The sequence below is a fragment of the Chanos chanos genome, chromosome 9 (genome assembly GCF_902362185.1).
Source record: "Chanos chanos chromosome 9, fChaCha1.1, whole genome shotgun sequence".
NCBI classification, from domain to species: domain Eukaryota; kingdom Metazoa; phylum Chordata; class Actinopteri; order Gonorynchiformes; family Chanidae; genus Chanos; species Chanos chanos.
In genome coordinates, this window is record NC_044503.1 from 25,776,984 (window position 1) to 25,803,251 (window position 26,268).

A 26,268-nucleotide genomic window follows, 5' to 3' on the forward strand; every position below is an offset into this window, starting at 1 on the left:
AAAGTCAACCCTGCTATCAACACAGATAGAATTACAAGTCCCCACTGCTGTTAACAAAAAGAAACAAAACTCAACAATGTCAATAATGCTTGGAAAATCAGAACACAGCACAGCCATTAACACAGAGTGAATAAGAACACAGTGCAGTCATTAACACAGAGAGAATCAGAACTCAACATAGTGAATAGCACTGGGAGAATCACAACATACCATAGTCATTAACACAGAGAGAATGAGACCTTAACACTGTCATTGACACAGAGGGAATCAGAACACAGCACAGTCATTAACACAGAGAGAATCAGAACTCAACATAGTGAATAGCACTGGGAGAATCACAACATACCATAGTCATTAACACAGAGAGAATGAGACCTAAACACTGTCATTAACACAGAGGGAATCAGAACACAGCACAGTCATTAACACAGAGAGAATCAGAACTCGACATAGTGAATAGCACTGGGAGAATCACAACATACCATAGTCATTAACACAGAGAGAATGAGACCTTAACACTGTCATTAACACAGAGGGAATCAGAACTCAACACTGTTATTAACACAGAGAGTATCAGACCTAACCAGACCTAACCAACCAATTCATAGACAAACACCTGAAATGGAATAACAAGCAAAATTAATTCAATACATAAGCTATATACTTTGTTTATGTAAAGAAAAAAACATATTTCATCATACACAGTACCAGCCAAACACTTCAAGTGTTCCATAACTTGAGTACAGGGGAAAAAAACAAACTAAACTCACTTCAGAACCGGAGGTTGAGAGTGGGAGCATGTCTGGGGAGGGTGTGTGTGTGGGGGGGGGGGGGGGGGGGGGGCTTTAAACTCATCTCTGTCAGCAGAGGCAGTGCTTTTTACTCAAGGACAGCAGGGCTTTGGCCAGCAGATCACTGGGCTCTGGGTCTTTTATTGATTCGTCATGATGACAATTGTCAGAGAGCAGGAGCCCAATGAAAGAGGTGGATTGAATTGGAAGAGAAGTTAAAGGCTGGGAGGCGTGACCTTCCTGCTGCAGTGGAAGGAGATTGCTGTGGGCAAGCGAAAAAATGGACGCAGGAGGGACGGAAGGATCCGGACTACTGCTACGTCTGCTCCAAACAGAGCTGATACACAAGCAAAGGACTGCTTTATCTATGTGTGTATGTGTGAGTGTGTGTGTGTGTGTGTGCGTGGATAAATCGACCGTGTCAGTCATTATAGGGAAGAGGCTATAGATGAGGAGTGTGTTACTGCGTGTCTTGGATGAGTGACAGTGCAATAGTTGATTGTAAAAAAACAAACAAAAACAAAAACCTCGCTCATTGCCCTCAATCTTACACCCTCTCTCTGGGTTTACAGTTATGATGATGTGAGGTACGCCCAACCGCACAAGTGGTTGGCCCTTCTCCTTGTTCAGCTCTAATGTGTTCAGTAAGCAAGACCTCAGCGGATATCTCTGTCAGAGCGGCGCACCCCCTGCTGGACCCCACCTGTGCCGCCCTGAGCTCCGCCCCCGAAGGACGCGGATCTTCTCCTCCGTGCTTTAGGATCCCGCCGTCATTACACGGAATCCTGGGAAGACTCGACGGATTTTCAAGGCGTGTCGTTCGGGGCGGAAAGATGCGGTAACTGGGAGGGGGGGCGTGAGGGGGGGCGTGGGGGTGGGGGGAGGGGGGGCCTGGAGGGTGTGAGCCCACATGGTCTTTGCAATGAGTGACAGATTATGTATTTACACAAAAACGGCACATTCAGTGTCACCGGTGGATCTCTCTGTTCAAACACACAGAAAGACACAAACACCCACCTCCCCAGTGGAGCCAGAGAAATACCCATAAGATCTGCAGTGTGTGGAGAAGAGGGTCTCCTCTCTCTTTTTAGGCAAAATATCTTCATGCACACACACACACACACACACACTCACACAGTCACACATGCACACACTCTTTCTTCATGCATACATACAAAAACACAGTTTCACACTTCACATAGACATACTTATGGATACACACACACACACACACACACACACTGGCCCAAGGTGGATTTCTAGAGGTGCATGCATTTGCATATATTTCCATGTTTAATGAGTTTGGGGAGATCAAGCGATCCAAACAGCCCAGTGTGGATATTTGTGTGTAGCCGTGTGTGTGTGTGTGTGTGTGTGTGTACGTGTGTGTGTGTGTGTGCGTGTGTGCATGTGCGTGTGTGTACGTGTGTGTGTGTGTATGTGTTGGAGTGCGTGTGTGTGTGTGTGTGTATGTGTTGGAGTGCGTGTGTGTGTGCGTGTGCGTGTGTGTACATGTGTGTGTGTGTATGTGTTGGAGTGCGCGTGTGTGTGTGTGTATGTGTTTTAAAGAAGCTGAGTGTGACAGTGGCACAGTGTGACTGTTGGCAGCATTGAGTAGGATGCTAGTTTTGGGAGTGTGGGGGGTGGGTGGGGGGGGGGGGGGTTCACTCCCTGTGGGGAGGGGGTCTTCTCTAGCGCTCTCGGCAAGCTATGGCGTGGCCCTGTTGTGAATGATTGATGCAGTGGAGGAAGCAGTGAGACTGGGGTTCAGCCAGTGCCAGAGTCATCCACACTGCTCATCTCCTGCTGCTATACATATGTACACCCAGCAAGAGATCTGCTGGCACGCTCTCTCTCTCTCTCTCTCTCTCTCTCTCTCTCTCTCTCTTCACCCTCTATCTCTCCTCTTTCGCTTTCTCTCCCTCACTCACTCTCCTTCTCTTAATATCTTACTCCTCTCTCTCCTTTCTCTCTCTCTCTCTCTCTCTCTCTCTCCTTTCATCTATCTCCTACAATCTCTCCCTCTCCTAATCTTACACTCTCTCTGTACAACCATCCATCTCCCGTAATCTCTCTCTCTCGCTCTCTTTTCTTTCCCCTCTTCCTGAATATATATTTGTCCCTATTTATGAAATCCTTTTACTCTCCAAGCTCCTGCAACCCCCTGTTTGTACCTTTCTTCCCTGGTTTCACCTCTGTCTTTTTTTTTTCTTTGTCTTTCTCTTTCTTGAATTTGGCTGTGAAAGAAATGAATTGAAATAAATGTGAAATAGTTTCGGTGTAAACTGAAATTACTGTGTAATACAGATTCAGTGTGAATTTAGATGACTCTGCAATACATTTTCAATGTGAACTAAAGTTAAATCTACCTAAAACACATCTGAAAATATTCACATTAACGTTGTATTTTTATTTATTTATTTATGTTTTGCAATGTCAGAGAACCTTTCTGCTATACAGAAAGAAAAAATAAAGCATAAAATATAGTCGAAAGAGCGAAGGTCAACGGTGATTATTTATTTGTTAAGTGGAGCATATGAGGTTGAGATTAAAAATTATGTCAAAATCCTCATTTCGCCCAGCGTTCATCCACATTTGCTCCGTAAGGACATGAAGAGTTCTCAGAGCAGAGTCTGCCCTCGTGCTGCTGGAAAGCCGGCTATTGATCTATCTGTGATGTCCAACAGTTTATTTACCAACAACAAATCGATACACGACTCAGCTGTGGCTGGCTATGAGCGGCTCCTGTTCTCAAGGCAGTGCTGGGGGGGAAAAAAAAAACTGCTAGAACATTCTCAAGCCTGCATTGCAGAACTGTGGAATTGGGTGGCTTTTTTTTTGTTTTGTTTTTTTTTGTTGTTCTTTGCTCTGTGGAGGTTTGCTATGTGTGTCACTTTGTGTGTGTGTGTGTGTGTGTGTGTGTGTGTGTGTGTGTGTGTGGTCGTTCCGTGATGTAGGTGACGGACAACAAAGGGATGGTGACAGAGTGCGAACGAGGAGGAAGAGGAGAAGAGAAAGAGGCAGCAGTAGCAGTACTGGACATTGTTCTTACACTGTACGGAACCTACAAAGCCCACAGAACTCCACATGGTACTGAACCGCAAACACACAACTCCCCAACTGACTCGTACGTTTAACCACATGTGCTCAAACAGAAAAGCAGAGTTAACAGCACAGCTCATTTGACTGGGTTGTTTTTTTGTTTGTTTGTTTGTTTTTGTTTTTTGGGGTTTTTTTATGCCTTGACTCTTTACAGAATGCAAAACACTGAGGGCAAGTTTGTTACCAAGAGATCTATGACTGTGAGGGTGAAGGCATCCCCTAGCTTTGCTGAGGTACAAAATTTACCTCACGAGGTTGTGTATATATCTCATTCTGTGTTATGTGGAAGGGCGATGTGCACACACACACACACACATAAGTAAATATAGTTGTTTTTATGCTAATGTTTTGACATAATGGTTTTTATATATTGCTGTATAGGCAGAACTCGGTTGAGTCAGTCCACTCCTACCTGCCTTGACAATAGCTCATTCACAGTGTGAAACAGCTAATAATGATAATCCAACCACTCCAACTCATATAGGCACTAGTCAGGACTCTGCAGGCTAGCAGTAGGTAGGCCGGGGCTCTCTCTCTCTCTCTCTTGCTCTCTCTCACTCTCTCTCTCTCTCTCTCTCTCTCTTTCCCCCTTTCTCCCTCTCTCCCTCTGTGTGTGTGTGTGTGTGTTTGCCTGGCACTTGGTGGCAGTGCTCTGTGGTTATGTGTGTGTGCGTGTGTGTTTGTCTGGCACTTGGTGGGAGTGCTCTGCGATTGTGTGTGTGTGTGTGTGTGTGTGTGTGTGTGCGTGCGTGTGTGATAACAGTAGCCAGTGCTCCAGGCTTCGTCAGCCTAGCGGTCACCAATGGGAGTCTTGTGTGTAATTACAGGCTGACCCCTGCAGACCCTAGGCGTCTCATGTCAGCGGTGTGTGTGTTGGCTGCACCGTGTCTTCTGCTGTCTGGTTAGCCATGCTGGCTGGAGGCCTGTATTAAGACGGTGTGGGTTTCAGTGCGACAGACACGTTCCCCTGCTCCAGCCCCCCCCCCCCCCCCCCCCCACACACACACACCCCAATCCCCTTTAGCTCACAGAATACCACACGAGCCACAGTTCACACTGCTCCTCCATCTGCTACCAGTTCTCTCTCCATCTCTCTCTCGCTCTCTCACACACACACGCACACACGCACACTCTTACTCACACACACATATTTTAATTAGCAGTAGTAATGAGGACTTTTTATTGACGTCCAGGTCCCTGTATCAATAAATTCATGTCCCTATCGCTAACAATAACCATAACCAAAAAACATTTAAGCACTTTTAGTTTTAGCAATGATGGGCAGATTTTTGTTTGAGGAGCGTTCAAATTAACCCTCTCCGGCCCCTAAACGTCTCCGCAAATTTAAGAAGTTCTCACAGTTCTAAAATGTCCCCAGCTTTGTATCATATGTTGATTAACTTGCAGGAGTGTGTGGTAGACCCCATAGGTTTCAAAGAACAAACGGCATAACAACTCATTGTAAACACATCATTCACTAACACACTCACAGTGTATATCTCATCCATACAAGCCCAGCCCAACTCACACACACTCTACACATCATCCAAACTCAGAAGTACACACACGTGACTAGACGTACATCACCGTTCACATCTAACACTCAACTTGACCTAACCGCCCTCCTGAGGTCACAGCCCCCGTGACCCCGGAACCCAGCGGTTCAGTGTTACGGAGTCTAAAACCCTCGTAGTCAAAACAGACTTAATGAGAAGGTGTTGTTATTCCTGAACAAAACTGATATTTACTGTTTTCCTCTGGTTCCTGCCATGGCTTTTTGCATTTCTTGCTGAGTCTCACCCACTATGGGTTGTTTTTTTTTTTTCTTGTTTTGTTTTGTTTTGTTTTGTGGTTTTTTGTTCTAACCGAAGGTGAATTGCTGTGATTATGTTGCTGTAATTTAAACCGAACAACGTGTTTAATTGAATTGCTGTTCCCTGATGTTTCTCTCTGGTGAGACCGCTGTTATGTTGACAGGTGTGTTTTGTCTGTGACTGGGAAATGTCCTTTTTTTTTGTTTGTTTTTGTTGTTGTTGATGTTTTTCTTCGTCTCTGTATGTATATGGCGCGCGTGTGAAATCTTTCCAGTATGTGCGCCTGTGCATCTTTCTCAACTTGCATGTTTGTGTTTAGTTGATAAATGTTCGGTGGTTGGAATATTCTCAGACTGCATGTGTTGCTACATTTCTTTACAAGTTCCCAGGAAGCATCTGTGGTTATAGGGTCAATTTCTTTTGTGTGTGTGTGTGTGTGTGTGTGTATGGTGCAGTGGTAGGAACCTATTTCACTGTGTTTAATACTCACTCCCCCACTCCATTACCTCAACCCCTCAGCATAAACACACACACACACGCACACAACTGAGTCTTCCTCTCTTTCTCTCTCTTTCTTTTTCTCTCAGTCTCTCCTCTCCTTCCACGTTTCTCCTTTTTTTTCTTTTTTTTTTTTTCTCCTCCTGCCCTGTTTACGCTTTTCCTTCCTCTTCTACTCCGCCGTTCTTCTCCTCTTCTACTCCCTTTCTCCTTTTTCTCCTTTCGTTTCACTCCGTCTCCGTGGAGGAGCAATTACCCCTACGTCTCTAAGCACCGGCGATCTGAGCATCCTCACGCTCGCATTGTCTGGTGCAATTTACCAGACGCGGCTCTAGATGAATGCTTCCATTCACAATTACACCCTCTCCATTAGACGCTGCCTCCACCAGATTTGGAGGTTTGTTGTCTTGTTTTTTTCCACACTCTGGCTCAAAAAAAAGAGAAAAAGAAAAAGTAAAAGAAAGAAAGAAACCCAATTAAGTCTGGACAAAACAAGTGAGAATAGAATGGTGGGTCTCTGGAATCTGCAACCTATTCTTTAGTTTGAGTTTATGCTGAGTCTTTTTTTTTCCTTCTTTCTTTCTTCCTTTCTTCCTTTCTTTCTCTCTTTTCCTCTCCTCCGCTGTCTTGCTCTTGTCTCACATCTTCTAATACACATTCTGTCTGAGTCCTCATTTTGCTATGTTTTTTTTTTTTAACTTGCGTACACAAATAAATATCTGTGTCACTATCTACGTTCTCTGTCTCTGTCACACACACACACACACACACACACACACACACACACAAAAAGATTACCAAACACCCCTGTCGCTCAACTCTTGCTTTATCACTCACCATATCCCTCTCTTTTCTCCCTCTCTCTCTCTCTCTCTCTCTCTTCCTTTTCCTTTTCTTCCTTTGCTTCCTCAGAAGGACCGCTGAAGTATTTGGTCTCCATGGGGACACTTCACCCAATCCCAGATGACAAGGTGAATCCAGGGGGAAGTTCTCCCACACAAGAACTCCTCCGATGGGCCTATGATCTGGAAAGCCGGAGGAAGGTCAGCGCTGACGACATTCCGGCCCCGCGCCGACAGAAGGTACGACAGCATGGATCACACCCGAATGATTTAGTATTCCAATAAATCATTGGTACCGCCTAATTTCCTATGGATTTCAATTTCCCCTGGACAAATCGGCATTGATCAATTTCAGGTGTTGGGACGTGCCAGGAGTCTTGCAGGGAACTAGCAGAAGAATGATGGAGAGTCTTGCTGTAATATTATTTCAATTCTGGATTCAGCTAAGCCTGGCAGCATACAGCTAGTGAAACTTTGACCAGGTTATATCTCTATATCTTTCACCAGGGCAGCGGACCTGTCAGACAACTCAAATGGAGCATTTGGAGATATTTAGACATTCTAGAACAGCATCGGTTGGAACCGATTCTTCCCGAATCCTCTATTCCGTGTCGCACGATTGAAATTCTTCATTAGAACCTTCCCGTTCGAATGGCAAACCACAAATTATGTCTCACATTTTCTGTTTGGAATTTAGCCATGTTGATAGCGTCCCTTTACGCTGTAAAATCATTTTTGTGCCTTTTTCAAGCTTTATTTTTTGTCGTGAGATAAAATAATAGGCCTGCTGCGTGAATCTCACGCCGGTACGTTTTACGCAAGATACGCAGTGATAATGTTAACTGCGCGTTGGCGCGCACGTTGTACACAGACACATTTGGCGTGGTGTGGCATCAGGAGTGCTCTAGGCGATGAGCAGAGTGCTAGGGTGTAAGGTACATATTGGTTTATGTTTGAGGAGAGGTTTTATTGGGGGTTAGGCTGCGTTAGCAGGCTGCTGGGCTCTGGAAAGACGGAGCCTCTCCCCTGGTTGTTCCCCCCCAGAGGCAGATGCGTATGGATTGCAGGAGCGTGGAGAAGAAATAAATTGGAGAGAAGGATAAATCGATGCTTGACGGAGAGGCAAACAGACCTTCCAACCCCAGTCCTGGCTTAGAGCTCATACTTTTTTTTTTTTTTTTTTCCTTGAGCTGTATCGGATTGGTATACAGAACTGAGGAAAAGACTCAGAAAAAGACATGACCTACAAATGATGTCCTTTGTTTGGAACAGGCATTATGGGAGGGGACCTTTACAGTCCTGGGGTGGCGATAGGGGACATAAGGTGACTCCAAATTAAAAATTTTAGGGACACCTGCTGCACAGCATTTTTTGAGTTTATTCTTATACTTGGGCAAGTTCTCTTGGAAGAGAAGTCTGGCTTCTACGTTAAGCAAAGAGAAAAGAGCTATGCAGTACAGTTACCTATTTCTTTTTTGTTAGAGTTGCCTTTTTTATCTATGTGTGTGTGCATGTGTTTGTGTGTGTGAGTGGGTGGGTGTACGTGTGCTCATGTGTGTTTGTGTTTGTTTTCTTGCCAGTCCATTTGAGAAAGACAAAAGTGTTGGGTGACCTATGCATTTTATGCTTTTAGTTGAATTGCTAAACTGTGACTTGAATAACAATGAAGATTTGGTTATGAGGAAAACACCTGAAATTTCCCTTGTTCAAACCCGTCAATAAAAACTTATCAAACTTTTGATTTCAATATACACTTTGTCCTCTTCATACCAGGACTCCAAATTGGTGAATCACCCAACTCAATCCTTTAAGTCACAGGATATGGATGACACCAGTGGGATCGAATTCAGGTCTTACCTGAAAACGCTCTGGAACATTATCAGAGACAGAGTGAAAGCTAACTGGCTTCTGTATAAGGCAATGACTAACAGCCAGTCACCTGAGGCAAAGAAGCATTCTTACAAGGTAACATCTCAATGAATGCGTGTGTGTGTTTGTGTGTGTGTGTGTGTGTGTGTGTGTGTGTGTGGTGTGTGTGTGTGAAAAAGAGATGCTGCTTTATTTGCTTATTTTGGGTATTCACCCCTCATAGGTTTGTCTTTGTAGATACATTTGCGTTTTTGTGGGGTCTAATTTACCAGTTTACTCATTTACGTTTTTTCAGGTTCAGCAAGTTGATGAGGCGTTGAAGAATGTCTTAAAGGCAGCGCGAGGTGTGAACTTTGGGCCTTCACTCATGCATAAACTCCGTGGTCACGCAAGCCAAAACGCTCGGTCTTCCTCACAAAACAAGGCCCATCTTCTTCATCTGGTTGCTATGGATATCAGGGAGATGGGGCGCCTCAAAGACCTGATTCAGAGGAACGGAGGGAAGTAGGCAGGACGGGCACAAAGGGCAAACAGCTGGCACAGAGAATAGTGGCGTGAAGAGTAAACCAATGTTTATGCCCTCGGTACCATACAAACACTTGGTTTTAAAACGGGAGTCCGCAAGACCTCAGAAATGCCCCCCACCCCCCCCCCCCCATGCCTCATGCTTTGTAAAACACTTCTTTTTTTTAAAATTTAAACTCTTTTTTTTTTTCCCCGCACTGTAAAATATTTCTGTAACATGACATATTCCTCATCCACAGCTCTGCACATTTTGTGCTGCCTAATCACGATGTCCTAAACAAGGAACAAATGGATCATTGAAAAAACGAATAAAACTAAATTAAAAAATAAATTAACTAACATGCAACGTTTCTCTGAATGAAATCATGTGTGGAGGTGCAAAATAAATGATCTTAGTAGAGTAGGTGGTATTTTTAAACTTTTTCTTAGGCCACTCCGAGAAAATTCCCTTGAACCTACTCTGGTCATTTGACTTTGGGCTTTAAAGGGTTAGAGTTCATGTTATGAAACAGCTTAACCAGGTCCAGTAGGTTAAGGGAAGTGGCAAGGAACTATTACCTGAAAACAAGCTGGTGTGCTGGGTCAAATAGGGGCCCCAGTACCAGGTGATTTATGGATGGGTCAAAGGCTCAGTGTCTCGCTTGGTGGATTTATATTTTGGACGTATCTGACAGGGTATTGTGGGATTCGAACGTGATCATATCAAGTGTACTGAACTTAAGGGGCACGGAAAGCAAAACATTATTTTCCATCTATTTTAATGCGTTTGTAAAAAAGTAAATGTCACACATAGACTATTTTATCTTTACTTTGGTTTACTCTTGTTTCGCGGCGGAGTATGCGCTGCCATATCGATGCTACAATATTGATGTTTCAATTAGAACCGAGTTACATACCGCCGCAGCTTCGTAACACGATGCGTCTCCGACCATCTGCTCAGCTTCCACATATGAAGAACGAGACACGTGGGGCTAATCGAGCCGCACATGAGCGATGGGACTACCGACTCTCTCACGTCTCTATGCAGAGAAGAAGGAGGTTTTTCGACCCGCAATTAGGATAACTCTGATATCCATATTCCCTCCCATTCCATCTCTCCTGCCGGTTGTGTCTGAAGAGCCTTACTGACTGCGAGACCATTTAGCCCACGCTTAACCAGATCTGTGGTAGGCCTTTGGTGGTAGGTGTGTCGGGAGGAAAACAACAATGAAACAAAAGAATTGGATAATTTATGCCAGTGTTACGTGCTGAGACTACGTTAAAATAATACTACGTGTTATGGATTAGTATTATTGCAGGATGCATGACAGCGTTTTGCGTTAGAGCGTTAATCTGTTGTAAAGGAGTTGGAGGTGCAGCGGTGCTAGTTTCCCTTTTTTCTTTCTTTCTTTTTTTTCAGGCAAGTCTGCGCTAAACTTTCTGTCTGTTAACAGAAAAGGATGCTGGAGCAAACAGCCAGAATCAGATGCTACAACACCAAACACCTGATTTGTTGGAGAAGGTGTAGGCCTACTTGTTTACCTCCACATTTAGAGGAACATGAAAACTTACCAAAAAAAGTGTATTTTAGTAAAGGAATAAAAAAGCTGCACTAGCAACCACTGGTATCTGGCGCACCTCTGACCAAGTAGCAATCTATTACAACAAACCTATAAAACTGGTCCTCTATTTATGTTTGAGTAGTAAATCATAAATTCTATTAATTTTGATTAACGGCATGTACTTTGTAATTTAGTCGCCTTCATTGTAATTAGACAAATTTTTCACTGAACAGAGTTTGCGTTTTAATGTAGTCAGCGAAGGACTTGATCTCACTGTAATCTAGTTGTGTATGCGGCAGACTGTGTGCTTATCCTTTTCGCCCTGCTCGCGAGGGGTGGTCTCCTCATCCACAATCATAGGAGAAGAATACACCCGCACCACAATAGACACAAACAATCAGTCGCCAAGTTTAAAGGGGGCAGATTTAACGATGCTTTTGTGCCGCCTAATTGCATTGGATTACTAGATTCAAAGTGGAAGCCTTGATCGGCCAGGGCTGAGAAGGAGTACACTCTCTACCCCGAACCCCCAATGCCCCAAGAGGCTCACTGACAAAGCCATTCACAATCTCTCTCTCTCTCTTTCTCTCTCTCTCTCTCTCTCTCTCTCTTTCCAACTCTCGTGCACTTGCGCACCAGCTCCCGCGTTCTCCTCCCCCTTTTCCAACTAAACACTCAAATACATTTTGGCGGTTTATTTTCCCCCAAATTCTTTATGATTCAGAGTTTTTGGGAATCTGCAGAAACAGATTAGTCCATTTTCATTAATAGTTTTATTGAATCGTATACATAAGAAGGGCACACATGTCAGCTCGCTGTATATTGCGTTTTGTTACGTTGTCCAAGATGAAATTAGAAGATCAAATTATTCAAATAAACTATTGTTTATTATTTGTTTCTTGTTTTGTTTTACCAAAGATCTGAAATCTGACAGCTATTTATCAAATCGTGCGTTTAAAGGTTTGGAACATTTTTCCTAGATCATTTAGAATACATTTGGAATAAATTAAATCTCTAATATATTTCAGTTTCATATGCAATGTGATTGCAGAATATCTCACACATATTGTAGGCTCTCTTTCGTTCCGCTATTACCCTTAAAAGGTAACACAGCATGCTCTATATTGTCATGAGTAGTTGTGAATCTGCACATGTTGTTTACCAGTTGTGTTGGAAATAAATACAGTCCCACCATTAACTCCAAACGTCTGTACGTATCTGCAGGACTTTTGCCTGCGGGAAGCCATGAGTACAACTGGAGTCGCATAGTTTGATTTGTTATGATTTAAAGCGTGTCTTTATGAAATGCAATTAATTATTTTTTCATCAGTATTAGAACATGACCGGGTTCTTGTGTGAAAATCCGCAGAGGGAAATACATTGATGTATGGAGAGACAGTTACCTAATTAGACCATAAAAAATGGAATCTTTACAGCATGCGGGTCATATAATTACTGTTAATTTAACGCTCAGATTCTCCGTCATTAATTTTTATTCCCTTAAATGTAGTTTGGCAGCGGCTCCTGGAGCTCAGAAATAGATTTCACTGTACGTGAAAGCGCTCTAGTCCTTCCGAATGAATTACCACAGACCCCGTAGTCCAAATAACAAGGCTCGCATCATTTATGCGTTGTTAAGCCATGTAATTGAACGACCCATAGTTTGCATATTACACCATTAAAGTAATGTGCTTTGGGTTTCTCCCAACACGACTATTTAAGCCTCTGTGGCGATGTAGTAATTCTTTGAATTACAGCCCTAATTGCCACAAATGTTCTTTTGATTTGGGTGATTTCAGTGTTACGCCACAATGATGTTCATTATTATCTGAATGAATTTCCTGACCATAGCTCAAAACTTTTTCCAATGCCCTTTAACCCCTACCTCGATATGTTGCGTTGGACTACTTAACGGATATTTCAACTTTTCCTTCTCCTCACCCATCTGTTCTGCATACAATTAACGTTTCTTCATCTTAATACAGGCTATTGTATTTTCAAGCCTTTGAAATCACATTCATTTGTATCATACAGCTATAGTGATATTTCAGTACTTAATGCAATTTAGTCATGACGTGCCCAACATAAAGACGTAGCCTAAAAGTGTGTTAGAAGTATCTCCAAAGAAATTGTGTCATCTGTTTTTGTATCTCAACCTGTATATGTTTTTAATCGTTGGTTCGATGTTGTCTGCTCTCACACAGAGAGCATATATTACTGTATTTTATTGTAAATCTAAACTTGAACAGGCTACTTGTGCTAAGTGGGCTACCGAGCTGCTTTAATGACTTTTATGTAAACTTGTTGCAAATTCATGTATACACACCCAACTCCCTATGACCGTTTAAAAAAAAACTTAAAACTGGGATTTTCTGTTAATGTTTAGGTCTTTTCAAGATAAGAAACAACCGAGAAATCCTCGTGGCGCGTGTCATCAGATAGAAACTTGGATGAGAACTATTTGTAGGTATTAAGAATCTCCCTATCATTCCAATGTTCAGCTGTTCTCTCTGTCTCTCGCTCTCTCCTCCCCCTAGCCTCGCACCCACTCGTTCCTCCCTCAAGCTTTTGTTGTCTTGTCCGAAAGCTGCTGTAAAAAGGCATTTAGATATAGCCTAGGAAAAGAGGGGGCGAAAGTAGCTGTGACGTGAGAGCCGTTGTTTAATTTACCCCTCTCTATAGCAACCAGCAGTAGTGCAAGAAAAATGTCCCCTCTTTGGACAATGTCGTATCCTTTTTAGAGCCGTAAAGAGACGGCAGCTGGCCGGTTTTTGACACCTGCGCTGCCTACAACTTAAGTTTAAACCAACTTTAAAAAAAAGAAAAAAAGTATGTGATTGTTAGCTGAGAAATCTGCATTACAATTAGCTTCCTTATACAAATCTATATGGTGAAAATAAATATTATAATAGTCCAAGTCCAATTTTTAGCCAACCTTGTTTGTTTAACCGGCTGGTTTTGTTACGAGAAAAAAATGCAAAATTTGTACAACTGGTTGTCTAATAGTCCAGCCCATTTGAGATACAACATACAGTTTTAACACTTTTGCTTTTCTAACGACATGAGCACTGAGCTGATAACAATCTGTGGCTCTTTTAAAAAGTTGAAAGTGTGCGAATATATTACATAACGGTTTTATATGGTCGTTGTCAATTAAGTAACATCTCTAAAATTAGTAGCAATCTGTATCAAATGGACCGAAGCGTATACAATATCACGGATCGTTTGGTAAGTGCCAAATTAACGTTGTAAAAACACCATTGCAGCTGATTTTCTTTGGTGAGATTTTGTTTGGTAATATATTAGACAATGCTTTAAAGACCTGACCAAATCGCTGTCGATGGAATGGGATATAACAATATTGTCTTTGACTATTTAGGGCGCTGACGAAAATACGAGATTGTCTTAATTGTTGGGGGTAAATGTATTATTTGATGCAGTTTTATCTACTAGTGAACACATAGGCTATATACATTCAAAGCGAGACAGAGAAACCCAGAAAGAGAGAAAGAGGCAGGCCTCAGTCGTTTTCAATACAACAACAATGACGTCACCTCTAATCTGTATTGAACCGCGTGTGGCCTGAGCAAAAACATAACTACGGTTCCGTGTGACGTTTTGTGTAGTCTGTCGTTGGATAGGCCCACCTTCCTTTTGCTGGCTTTATTATTAGTAACCAATATAATTCATAAGATCTTCCGTTAATGATATAAAGTTTCAGTTTTTCCAGTCAAACATCACGCATAAATGTAACAATGAAATAAGAAATAATTAAATCGATTTTTTTGACATAGGAAAATTAATCCTAAACAAACTTAACAAAGTTGAAGTCTACACTTAAACGTGGACTATAGATAACCAATGAACGTCACATTTATTCTATCCAACTAAATTAAACTTCTCCACATATTAAAAATTGTTGTTGATAGCGTTTTACGGTGCCCAAGTGTAGTTATTCGAAAGCACAACAATTCTATTAACGTTTAGTTACTCTAATTACAAATCTTACGAAGTAATGCAACATGTGTCTGGTTATCATACTTTGCACAATTTAAAGATTAAACATTACTTCAAAATATCCCCCCCCAAAAAAACGTTCTTTCGTTTTCTGAAATGTGTGAGCATATGTATTAACTGTACATCTAATCCGAAACAGCTTTTGATGATGTTTCTGACTACTAGGAAATTCAGGTACAAAGACAAAAACTCATTTTCAGCAGTTTATTTGAAATCACGACCTTAACTTGTCCACGCTCGGTTCTCCATGTCCCCTTCAGTCTCTCACGTTTCAGAGGTACCGCAGGACTCCGAGTTCTGCTGAAGGAGAGGGGTAGTGTTTGTTAAGACCCTGAAGCATCCAATGACAGTACGATTCCACGTAGAAACCGCGTCCATCATCCAATTCCAACCAATAGCCGCTGCTCGGAGGCGGAGCTCAGGTGCGCGCCGCTGCGTCCACTTGGCGGAGAGCCTGGGAGACGCCTGTGGCAAAAGAGTAACTGTCAAATGCAAGGTTCCTTTAATAAGAGCGATCAGTCCGGCTCCGAGAGTCATGGCGACCACAGCATCCAATCATTACAATATCCTCACCTCCAGTGCATCCATTGTGCACTCGGAGCCCGGGAGCATGCAGCAGGCTACGGCGTACAGGGACGCGCAAACCCTGTTGCAGAGTGACTACACACTGCAGAGCAACAGTCACCCGCTCAGCCACGCGCACCAGTGGATAACGGCATTGTCACACGGAGAAGGGGCTCCTTGGTCGTCCAGTCCCCTTGGCGAACAGGACATCAAACCAGCGGTACAAAGCGCCAGAGACGAGATGCACAATTCCAGCAATTTGCAGCACCAGTCGCGACCACCCCACCTGGTGCACCAGCCGCATGGTAATCATCACGATGCAAGGGCATGGCGAACAACAACGGCGGCTCACATACCGAGCATGGCAACATCAAACGGACCGAGCCTCATTTACTCACAGCCCGGATTCAGTGTGAATGGCCTGATCCCAGGAAGCGGTCAGGGGATACACCATCACAGTTTGAGGGATGCCCACGAAGACCATCACAGCCCCCACCTCAGCGATCACGGCCATCAACCGTCTCAACACCAGCACCAGCAACACCAGAGTCACCACGATCACTCGGACGAGGATACACCGACCTCGGACGACTTGGAGCAGTTTGCTAAGCAGTTCAAACAGAGGAGAATCAAGCTGGGTTTTACGCAAGCTGACGTCGGACTCGCTTTGGGAACGCTGTATGGAAATGTGTTTTCTCAGACCACAATATGCAGGTTTGAGGCCCTACAACTCAGCTTCAAAAACATGTGTAAGCTAAAGCCTTTGTTGAACAAGTGGTTGGAGGAAGCTGATTCCACTTCTGGCAGCCCAACTAGCTTGGACAAGATCGCGGCTCAGGGGAGGAAGAGGAAAAAGCGGACCTCTATCGAGGTAAGCGTCAAAGGGGCTTTGGAAAGCCATTTCCTGAAGTGCCCAAAGCCAGCAGCGTCGGAAATTACTTCACTAGCGGACAGTCTGCAACTGGAAAAAGAGGTTGTAAGGGTTTGGTTTTGTAACAGAAGACAGAAAGAGAAACGGATGACTCCTCCCGGCGGACCGCTCCCGGGGACCGAGGATGTGTACGGAGACACACCACCACGTCACGGGGTCCAGACACCAGTACAATGAACAAATTTGGACCAATCGTTTGTTTTTTGACTCTCGCTTTTTATTTGAAAAAAACAAAAATGACATGTTGAGCACGGAGCTATCCAAAAGCGATAGCAGGTGTTACGTTGATTATGTTTAGGCGGGAGCACACAAGATCTGTCGTGAATACCACCCCAAAAAGCGAATATTAGCGACAGAGAGGGAATGTGGGTTTTCCTCAAGAGCTAACAGAACAAATGGTCTGTGAAAAATTTTACCCATCACTGTGACGCGACGCAGTTTTAAGGTTGTAATCCTATTGTTGAAAGAAACACTGCGAAAAAGGGAAATATCATTTTAAAAAGTGACCGTTTGGGATTCTGTAGGCAATTGTTTACATACTCAACTTTGTAGTGTACACATACAGCTGCATAATCCTTGCATTGTTTTTGTGCAGGACTAGAGTCCGACCTGAAAAGTGAGTGCTACTGCATTCGATAAATAAACGCCATTTTTTTACATCTGCTGTGAGCGACTGGGGTTGAGCATCGCTTCAACCAGGCGCGACATGAGTGCCAGTCATCCACTCCCAGTAATCAGTAATCTAGGGACGTTCAGCTAGGACCTTTCTGAGGAGGTTTAACAAGTTGTTTATTATTATTATTATTATTATTATTATTATTATTATTATTATTATTATTAAAGCACTGCAAGTTAAATTCCCTTAAGGTTACAAGCATATTGCAAGGTCACTCCAGGCAGATTTTGTGCACTTGGCGCAAAGAAGTGGATCTCATTAAAGTGATAAAAATATCACCCTTTTTTCCTCAGTAATATCAATTCTCGCGGTTCTAACCAGAAAAGGCTGCCAACAGTAAGCTCCGCGCCACGCGCCAGCAGCTTGCAGACAGGTCATGGAAGGGCTACGTGGTGACGGAAACCTGGCATTTCCCTCGAGCTAGAAATATTACCACACAATCGTTCCACTGAACAATAGCGGATGGAACTATGTTGTAAATATTGTATAATTCGAAAAGACATGGCTACGTTTCCTTCTCACTGGGGCACTTTTCTTTAAATGATTTTAAAAAGCAAAACAGATTTTAGCTGTTCGATTATTTTTTTATTGTTGGTTTGACATGATTTTATATTAGGCCTAGTACATTATATTTTTATTTATAGTAATTTTTAACAGAAATTATTGCTTGTTCTTTGCTGTATCATTCAGTTGCTTTTTCCGCCATTTTTATGTTATGATTTTTTTTTTATCATTTCCCGAAGCTCTAACTTTACTATATATTTCAGTGTATATAGTAAACAATTTCAAACAATTTTTGAACATTACCTTCACTGAACAAATACAACAGGCCGTCATTATTCAATTATTTGAATGTCTTTTTTCTTCCTAAAATTACTGAAAATGGCATCACACATCACTGATATAAAAATGGCAAGGAAATGCCGCGTGCTACCTAAATAGCTTTCATTTAGACTTCGTGCATTAGCTATTTTACACTTTTAGCTATTTTAAGAACATTTTATATTTAGCTACATTTAAATCAAAAGAATGTGAAATGAACAAGGCTGATATTATTATTATTATTGTTATTATTATTATTATTATTATTATTATTATTATTATTATTATAGGTTTAACCATTTTTCAGTCATGTTTTACTTTTGACATCATGTTTTTTTCTGCGTTACTGGGAGAATGATCGTGGCAAAATAATGTGATTTAATCACAGCTCTAATTTATTCTCATTTCAAAAAGCTTTTATCCATGTCCCTTAGTAGCCTTTGTTGCATTTATGTGAGAGTAATGCAGTGATTATATTTACATTTATTAAAAAATGTAAACATAAACATTTAAAAGATTTACGCAGGAACAAAACATAGATTGAAAGATGAGAAAGTGTTGTCTCCTTTACTCCATTAGATATACCGGCACCACGTTGTGTATATACGATGTTTTCCTTAGGCCGCAAGGGGTTTTTGATATTATTATTATAATTATTATTATTTAACCACTGTTCTGTTGTTTGATTTTGTTTTGTTTTGCAGATACGTAATCCAGGGACTTATGTTCTTATCATTTCGAATCTGTCTGCCAAATGCTACTTTTTCTTTAAAAGAAAACAACAAAAACGAGGGTATGGTACCGGGTGTTTCCGCTGTAGCTTTAATGAATCAAACTATCCTATAATTCACTGAAATACAAACTGTGGGGTGTATTTATTTGTTGTTTTAATTTGCTTTTTGTCACATAGTCTCCATCAAACTTTGTTTGATCTGGATGAATTTGTGGGTAAAATAAAATGCGCAAAGATTGTGATAGACATATGTTTAAGTAATATTTTATTACTGGTTAATACGTAAATTAAATCTTGCACATTTTAAAATACCAGGGATTATTTTCATTTTATTTCAAGAGTTTTTAGCGCATTTACTGAGAAGCAAATGAAGAGCAACGTGCAGGTTACTCTCTCAGAAAATTGTGACCACAATTCCTTATATGGTCGACAAACAAAATCTATAAACAGATTATGTATAAACAAATTATCTGACAGCCAGATAAGCCAAGACAACAGGATAAATATATTTCTATCAAACTATATAACACTGGCTTATGGATTCGCGTTTCTCGGGAAATTAAGGGAAAAAAGGGAAACAATATTGTCTTTTAACAAAACAAGCCATTTTTCAGACGAAGCGCCTTATAGTCTGTGCGATTCCCAGGACGTCTTTGGCAATTCAACAGGTCTGCTGGACCAAAATATCGACAGTACACTGAGCTTGGCGTGAGAACCGATATGACTAAACGATCGATCCTTTTCAATCACTATCCACGTAACTGCCCTCGCTCGAGCCTATGCTCTAGTGGAGTTGGTATTTAACATTAACATCACTGGCAGAATGACCCACTCTGAAACTGGATGGACTCTCTCAGTATCATTTAAAGCCTAACCTTTGTACTTAAAAATTTAGTGTTTCTATATCACGGAAACCAATTAAACAGAAGTAGTTTTTTAGGCTAAAGCAGGGAAGCAAAACTATTCGCTAGTATTTATATTAACATGAGATAGATGTATTATTAAAATATTTTAACCTGTGCTGATCAAATACCTATGACGAGGTACCATGATTTAAGTAGAAATACTAGTGTAGAGTTTGCCTTGGAACAGCTCATCCTAAATAAACCGCTATCACTGTAACGATTAGATCTGAATAAGGTGTTTCAAGAAAATGCACGTAGCTAGGCGATATGAAAACATATACCCACTTCAATGATAGGTCAGGTAATATTTTATATTTATGTATATATTTTTATATTTCATACGTTTTCAAATGGATTACGCAAGATCAGGCGTTAAAGCAAAAATAAAAAACTTAGAAGCGGAGGTCGTCGTGTGTGCATTACATGGTGCACGTGAAGACAGCTAAGCTAATGACGACTATAGTCTATCGACTGATTGTTTATTAGCTTGATCAAAATTGGTTTAATATTAAACATTAACTTTTTGGGCCTTTTTAAAATAGTTTATCAGCAGGCACATTGCCATACTTCAGTTGGTAGTCAAGGTTTCCGAAGGCCTTTTCAGGTTACGCACCCCAAATTTCGTTAGCTGATCCTCGCGTTGTCATCAAATGCAGAGGGTATTACTAATTGCGGGGTGAGAAACATTTTATTTTTCCGAGTTATTCTGGCTTTGTGTGTTTCAGGGTTATTGGGCTGTTACTGGCAGAACGAACATCAGTTAGTCTGTGTCATAGCGTAAGCCTGTAAGGTTCAATGGAAATGACGAGGTTTGTGCGACGAGTTTTGTGCCACGAGTTTTGTGAAACGACACAGGCCAGATAGTAGCCTACTTTTGAGCTGTCGACAAAAAGGTTGTTCTCACGAAAGCAGATCAGGCCCTATTATCAGTCTCTCATATAGAGCACAACAATCGTCATCCCTTTTGTTAGATATACAGACGCTCAACTCCGACAATTCACATGTGACGGCGCTATAATCCTAGAAAAAAGTTCTGTTTCATTTGCTTCATTCGCTCAGTTGCAAATGCAATTAATATCATGGTTCGATAATTACATTTCCCTCTTTATTTAGGTAACTTGAAATGTCCCATTAGAATTGAGAAGGAGATTTAATTTAGGTTGATGTGCTCAGTGGAGTCCAACTCAATCCTGCAGCGCCACCTAGCGAAATATGGATTTGTTTTGTTCGATCTAAACGATAAATTACACGCTGAAATTTAAAGCTGTTAACGTTTGTGTCTAGTCGAGAGGCAATAGGTCTAATTCGTTACAAAAATCTCTCTTATTCCAGAACGTGATTTAATGGTAAGATTCAGGGCTTGCGTTAAAAATAGCCCATTCTCAACATAAGCAAGCAAACAAACAAACCAAGTAATTGACTGGACCTTGTATTTTATGAAACTTCCTTGTCGCAAAATTCTCTGTGTTGTAGCCCGAATTAATTTTATCACTTCAACGAAAAAAAAAATATAATCCACAGACCCCAGTCTTTCAAAGAAAAATGGATTTGCTATTTCTTTACACAAATATAACGTAAAGGACTCAATAACTCATTCTGAATTGTTATGAGTCGTCAATATACTTAAGCAGCACACTGACCGTAATGGTGGGTGTAAGTAAGTAACAAGAATACACAAACAGTAATTACAATGTAATAATAGTAATTATGCTGTATTTTAACCACTAACAGATTAGAATAATAGTAGACTAATAATAAAGTTCAAATAGAGATCAAAACCTATTTTATGTTATTACACAAGCAATAAAATAAGTTTATATTCCAGTGGACTTTCCCTTTCACTCACTTTTCATCTTTATCTGAGGTTCATGAAACGTTGCCAGTACACGCTGGTATATTTCTAACTCTAATAAAATATTCTCGTCTTTTATTTTTCATTTCTGCTGCCGGACAAGCATTTGATCTATTTTGACAATTCGATTCTATTTCAGTTACTGCTGACTCCACCAAAACTAATATTGTTGTTAGGATTGTTACGGGTTCAGAACACACTGACTCTTAAGACTCAAGGTAGGCACTCATTTTAAATCTTATCAGAGAGCAGAGTCGTTGTTGCCTGTTTATGGTTTATGGAAAATACAGTGGGGGATTTTTTTTATATATATAAGATTTATGTATACCAATAATCTTTTCGCCCTGAAGTCAAACAGGGACATTTTCCCAGCTTTAGACCTCCTGGTATTTGATTTTCAGTGATCCACAAACGCTCAGATAAAGGATTATTTTTAAGGATCAATTCAGCGAATTCACTCAGGTCCAGGAGCTCATGATCCAGACACCATTAAGTTTCACAATAGACTGTATTGATGCCACACTCACTCTGTGTGTGATCATCTTTTTCAGTCTATCTCTATTTTCTCCCTTCTCTCTCTCTCTCTCTCTCTCTCTCTCACACACACACACACACAGACACACACACACACCCGAACACACAGAGTATGCAGGGGTTTCATGAATAGATTCATCCGTAAAAAGAAAAAAAAAAACAGAACACTGTTGTTGTTTCTTAAGCACATTAGTACACATCACAGCTAATTATACCCCTACACACTTTAAAACATGAATGTTTGGGTGCGCTCATTTGTAAACAAGTTATTGTTTAATTATATCTTTGCGTGAGCTTTAATAATCATTGGCGTGAATCCTGTCTCCCCTTCAGCGTGTAATTATTCAGGCTAATTGCTCATGGTTTATGAAGTGTCAGTCATCTTTCTCCATGGACATCTAGAATATTCCAAGTGTAGAGTCATTCAATAAAATATATTCCACTCAAGCATTTAAAATACATAAAGTAAATCACTGATTTAAGTTCTCTGACCTTTAGAGGAGTGTTTTAAACTTTTCTTTGCTTTCATAAGATGTTTGTTGTTTGTCGTAGTTTTATAAATTTAATATCCATGCTTTGTAAGTGCAGCTCATGGCATTTTGCAGACACAAAGAACCCACAGTGCCGTTTAGTATGGTTAAAAGAAGGGCACACACTTCTCATATAATAATATATCATATACATAGATCAGCATATTTCACAAATCCACAGTCCATACTCATGTTTCAAATGATGTTTTCAATACACGAGGGAAAAAGAGGAAACTGCTGTATAGTAAGTGTCCCTAATAACACATACACCTGTAATAACTACTTTTAACAGCAGCAGAATACTGGACTCCAGTATGACGTGTAATTAACAAGACAGTGATGGTGAAACAGGTAGTGAGTAGGTAAGTGGAATATGACAGCACACAACAGTTACAGTGGACTACTCAACTTTATTTGTAAACACAGACTTATTATGGACACCGAAAGAAACAGTGACAAAGAGGAAGAAGAAAAAATAAGCCCTTGTTTGGTGTCTCAGGAGGACGCAGAATGTTCAGTGCCTGTGGTCATGAATTTTTAAGTAGTGGAGAACGAGGAATCTGATGTGTGTGTGTGTGTGTGTGTGTGTGAGGTGTTATATAACACTGTTATGATCCTTGGTAATCATCTGCTTGCATTCAGTTGGACTTTGGTTGTTTGTGTCTCAGGGTCTGATTGTCTGAGACTCACGCATGGACTTTAAAACGAGAGTCAGTGATCAGTTTCATGACCATTTTTGGGAAAAGTTAGTTTCCATTTAAAACATCTGGCGTGTCTCAGGTCTGGAAGAACACCAGTGTAAGTTTGATCTTTAGCAAACGAATGATCTTAAAGTGCTTGAAATATTACAATTGTTGCTGCTCAAAAAAAAATCAAGAACGTGACCGAAATAGCGTAGAGGAAATGGAGCTAATTTGCTAATTTGCATATGTAAACATCCCTGTTCTGTTCTAACATTCAACTGATAAAACAATCATACATTCATTGAAATATTAATAGTTCATTAGAGCATGTTGCACTATGTGAGCACACCTCCAGGACTGATTAACTGCACTTGTTCAAGGAACTATGTGCTGAGGGTTGATACAGCATTCACCAGATAGTGAGGAGCGTGAGGAGAATGGAGAAGATACTAAAGGACTCAGAACCGGAAGAGAGAACTGTACTGTATTACTAAACAGAAAGTTATATATTTACATTGTTATATGCTAAGAGAGAGAGAGAGAGAGAGAGAGAGAGAGTGTTGAAATTAATTGACTCAGTTTAACTTCAAATCAGCTGAGGGGTGTCTGGTTACTGAAGGATGTGTGATTTTGAGCTAATCTTACAGAGAGATCCACTTACATACAACACTCTCGTCGTGGCTCAGTTCTGTTTATGGCTCTAATGTCCCATTCTTTTGTAACAAAGAAAATGTGAAACTGTGGTTCAGCTGCTGTTGGCCCTAAAACATGTGTCCTCTTCTCTCATCCGGCTTTGGCGGGTCATCAGCTCCAAACAAAAAGTAATCGACGGACTCTTCCGACTACTTGAGGATCAGAACGGCATCAAAACTCGAACACTGAGATAACTAGAAGCCGCACGGTGAAAGGACGCCCGAGCGAGACACGTGCTCTCTCTGACTGCGGTCGTGGCATTGGCGGATGAATCGTTAAAGAAACACTTCAAACGCCAAATGAACGCAGGCGGCATCCTTCTTCAGTCTAGAGCCCCCATATTACCAGCCTGCAATATACATCATTAAACCAGGCATAAACAATTCATTAAAATGCAGTTAAGTCTACAAGCTAATGTCACTTCCAGCTGAAATCTTAATAAGCCATAAAACGGCAGAAGGTTAAGGCTAAAAGATAATTTGGTCCTCTTGCTTGACCTGACTAATGAGTCTCTAGACCGTGTAGGAGAAGCTGTGCCACACCTCCAGTTTATCCCCGAAAAAAAAAACAACCAAAAAACCCAGAACACAGTCACTCTCTTCTTCTTTAAATGAAAAGGCTTCGGTTTTGTATAAATTGTCTTTTTTCTACAGGCGCTATTTAGAAGATGTCTAAATGCGACGCTCTTCTGAATGTAACGGTAAATGTCTCGGCAAGAGTCCTCTGAAAAGGTGAGCAGAATTTTGATTTGTGTGTCGTATTTTATATCACAAATGAATCTATTTTCAAACAACGTCAGAATTATACTATTATTGTTTGTGAAACTCCTTCCAAGAGGACAAAGAAAGTCATTTAGTGCCCAAAAAAAGGCAAAGTCTCTCTAAATAACAACAAAAGTGAAGAATTCACTTGTGAAGAGTTCAGAGAGACGGGAAGTTTGACTCTTCCGTATTCTTGTATCGATAATATGGTTTCACCTGAAGCTTTAAAACTCTTAGTTTGTGACAACTATCAGTTATTTCATCGGTAAACACAACATGTCCACAAACATGATCATCAACCTTCACTTTATTAAAATGTGGCCTTCGAATCTTCACACTTAGAAACCTTCTGCTGAAAATGGCACACATACATAATCACATCTCTAAAGCTGACGTAGGACAAAAAAAAAAAAAGACAATCATTTCTCAACATATAAATAAATATATAATTCTCTGAGTACATGTATGCATTGCGTTCCAGGAAACATATAAGGGACATTGTGAATGTGAATTCGCCGCATCAGACTGTTCAACAAATTATTCAATAAACACTGAAGAAAAAATAAAACATAACAAAAAAAAAAAAGACCCTTCAAAATTGATTTTAAAGAGAAAAGAAAAAAAAAGAGATAATGAATTTTCCAGAATAATCTATTACAATATGGTAATATATTAAGTACAATCGTTTTCTTAATGTCTATTTGAAAGTTTTAATGGTTCTCATCCATTTTAAAAATCAAAATCGAGGATGTGTGTGAATCGGTTTGGCTGAGGGCAGAGCAGCAAATTATGAAATTTTCAAACAAAGTAAGTCGCTGTCTCGGAAAACTGCTAAGGCACAATCCTCCTTAATCCACCAGTTTGCAACTGACCAATAACAAACAAACAAACAAACAAACAAAAAAGCTTCTTGTTGTGTCTTGCACCGTCTGTGTTCACACATGTGCATTCATATTTTGTAAGACAAATAAATAATTAAACATAGTAAAATACAGTTACCATTACAATCACATTATTTTACAATATTCAAACAGCAAGAATGTAAATAAAATTGCCATTTTTTTTTATAACTTCAGCATATCACAATGAAAACATCTTAATCCCATTCGTTTAAAATTAAGAACACCATGGCAGTCATGTTGATAGGACCTTCTGTATTTTCCTCACCGAAAAGCAATATTCAGCTGGTTTCTGTGTGAAGATTTAATTCCAAAAAAAAAAAAAGAGCAAAATCAAACCCTGAGATCTCAAGTGAGGTCAGTTTTTTTTTTTTTTGCAAAATGTGAAAGATTCGACACATTGGCACCTGTTAGGTTGTAAGCAACAACGTCTTCGAAGAACGAGTTGAAATGTTTGAGACGTCCTCCGCCAAGCTTTGAGTCTATGTTCTTAACATTCAACGCGTTTCCTCTTAAGATACTTTGCAATTTTGCATTCAGGCTAGAGCAGTTTCGAGAAAGAGAAACAATGTTCAGAGCACCAGAGCGGACATCTGTATCTGTCCTCCAGGTTCAGGTTCCTAAAGCTCTTTGAAGGGCCCTAGGCACACCTGTTGTGTCTGAGGATGTGTAGTGAGGGCTGAAGT

General features: G+C 40.8%; 2 protein-coding genes across 2 annotated transcripts in view; both read left to right on the forward strand.

The window, feature by feature from the left end:
• LOC115821511 (neuroendocrine convertase 1-like) overlaps positions 1-9,424 on the forward strand; it is a 106,269-nt gene extending 96,845 nt beyond the window's left edge. The window contains exons 18-21 of the mRNA XM_030785332.1: positions 3,749-3,881; positions 7,118-7,287; positions 8,821-9,012; positions 9,212-9,424. Of these exons, the coding sequence (XP_030641192.1) occupies positions 3,749-3,881; positions 7,118-7,287; positions 8,821-9,012; positions 9,212-9,424 (708 nt within the window). The remainder of the gene's footprint in view (positions 1-3,748; positions 3,882-7,117; positions 7,288-8,820; positions 9,013-9,211) is intronic.
• A 5,988-nt stretch (positions 9,425-15,412) lies between these two features.
• pou3f2b (POU class 3 homeobox 2b) lies at positions 15,413-16,671 on the forward strand. The gene has a single exon (XM_030784634.1). The coding sequence runs from the start codon at positions 15,535-15,537 to the stop codon at positions 16,669-16,671; it is 1,137 nt and encodes a 378-aa protein (XP_030640494.1). The 5' UTR covers positions 15,413-15,534.
• Positions 16,672-26,268: the final 9,597 nt, after the last annotated feature.

Coding starts and splice junctions, on each gene's coding strand:
- pou3f2b (XM_030784634.1), top strand. CDS start 15,535: ATGGCGACCACAGCATCCAATCATTACAATATCCTCACCTCCAGTGCA.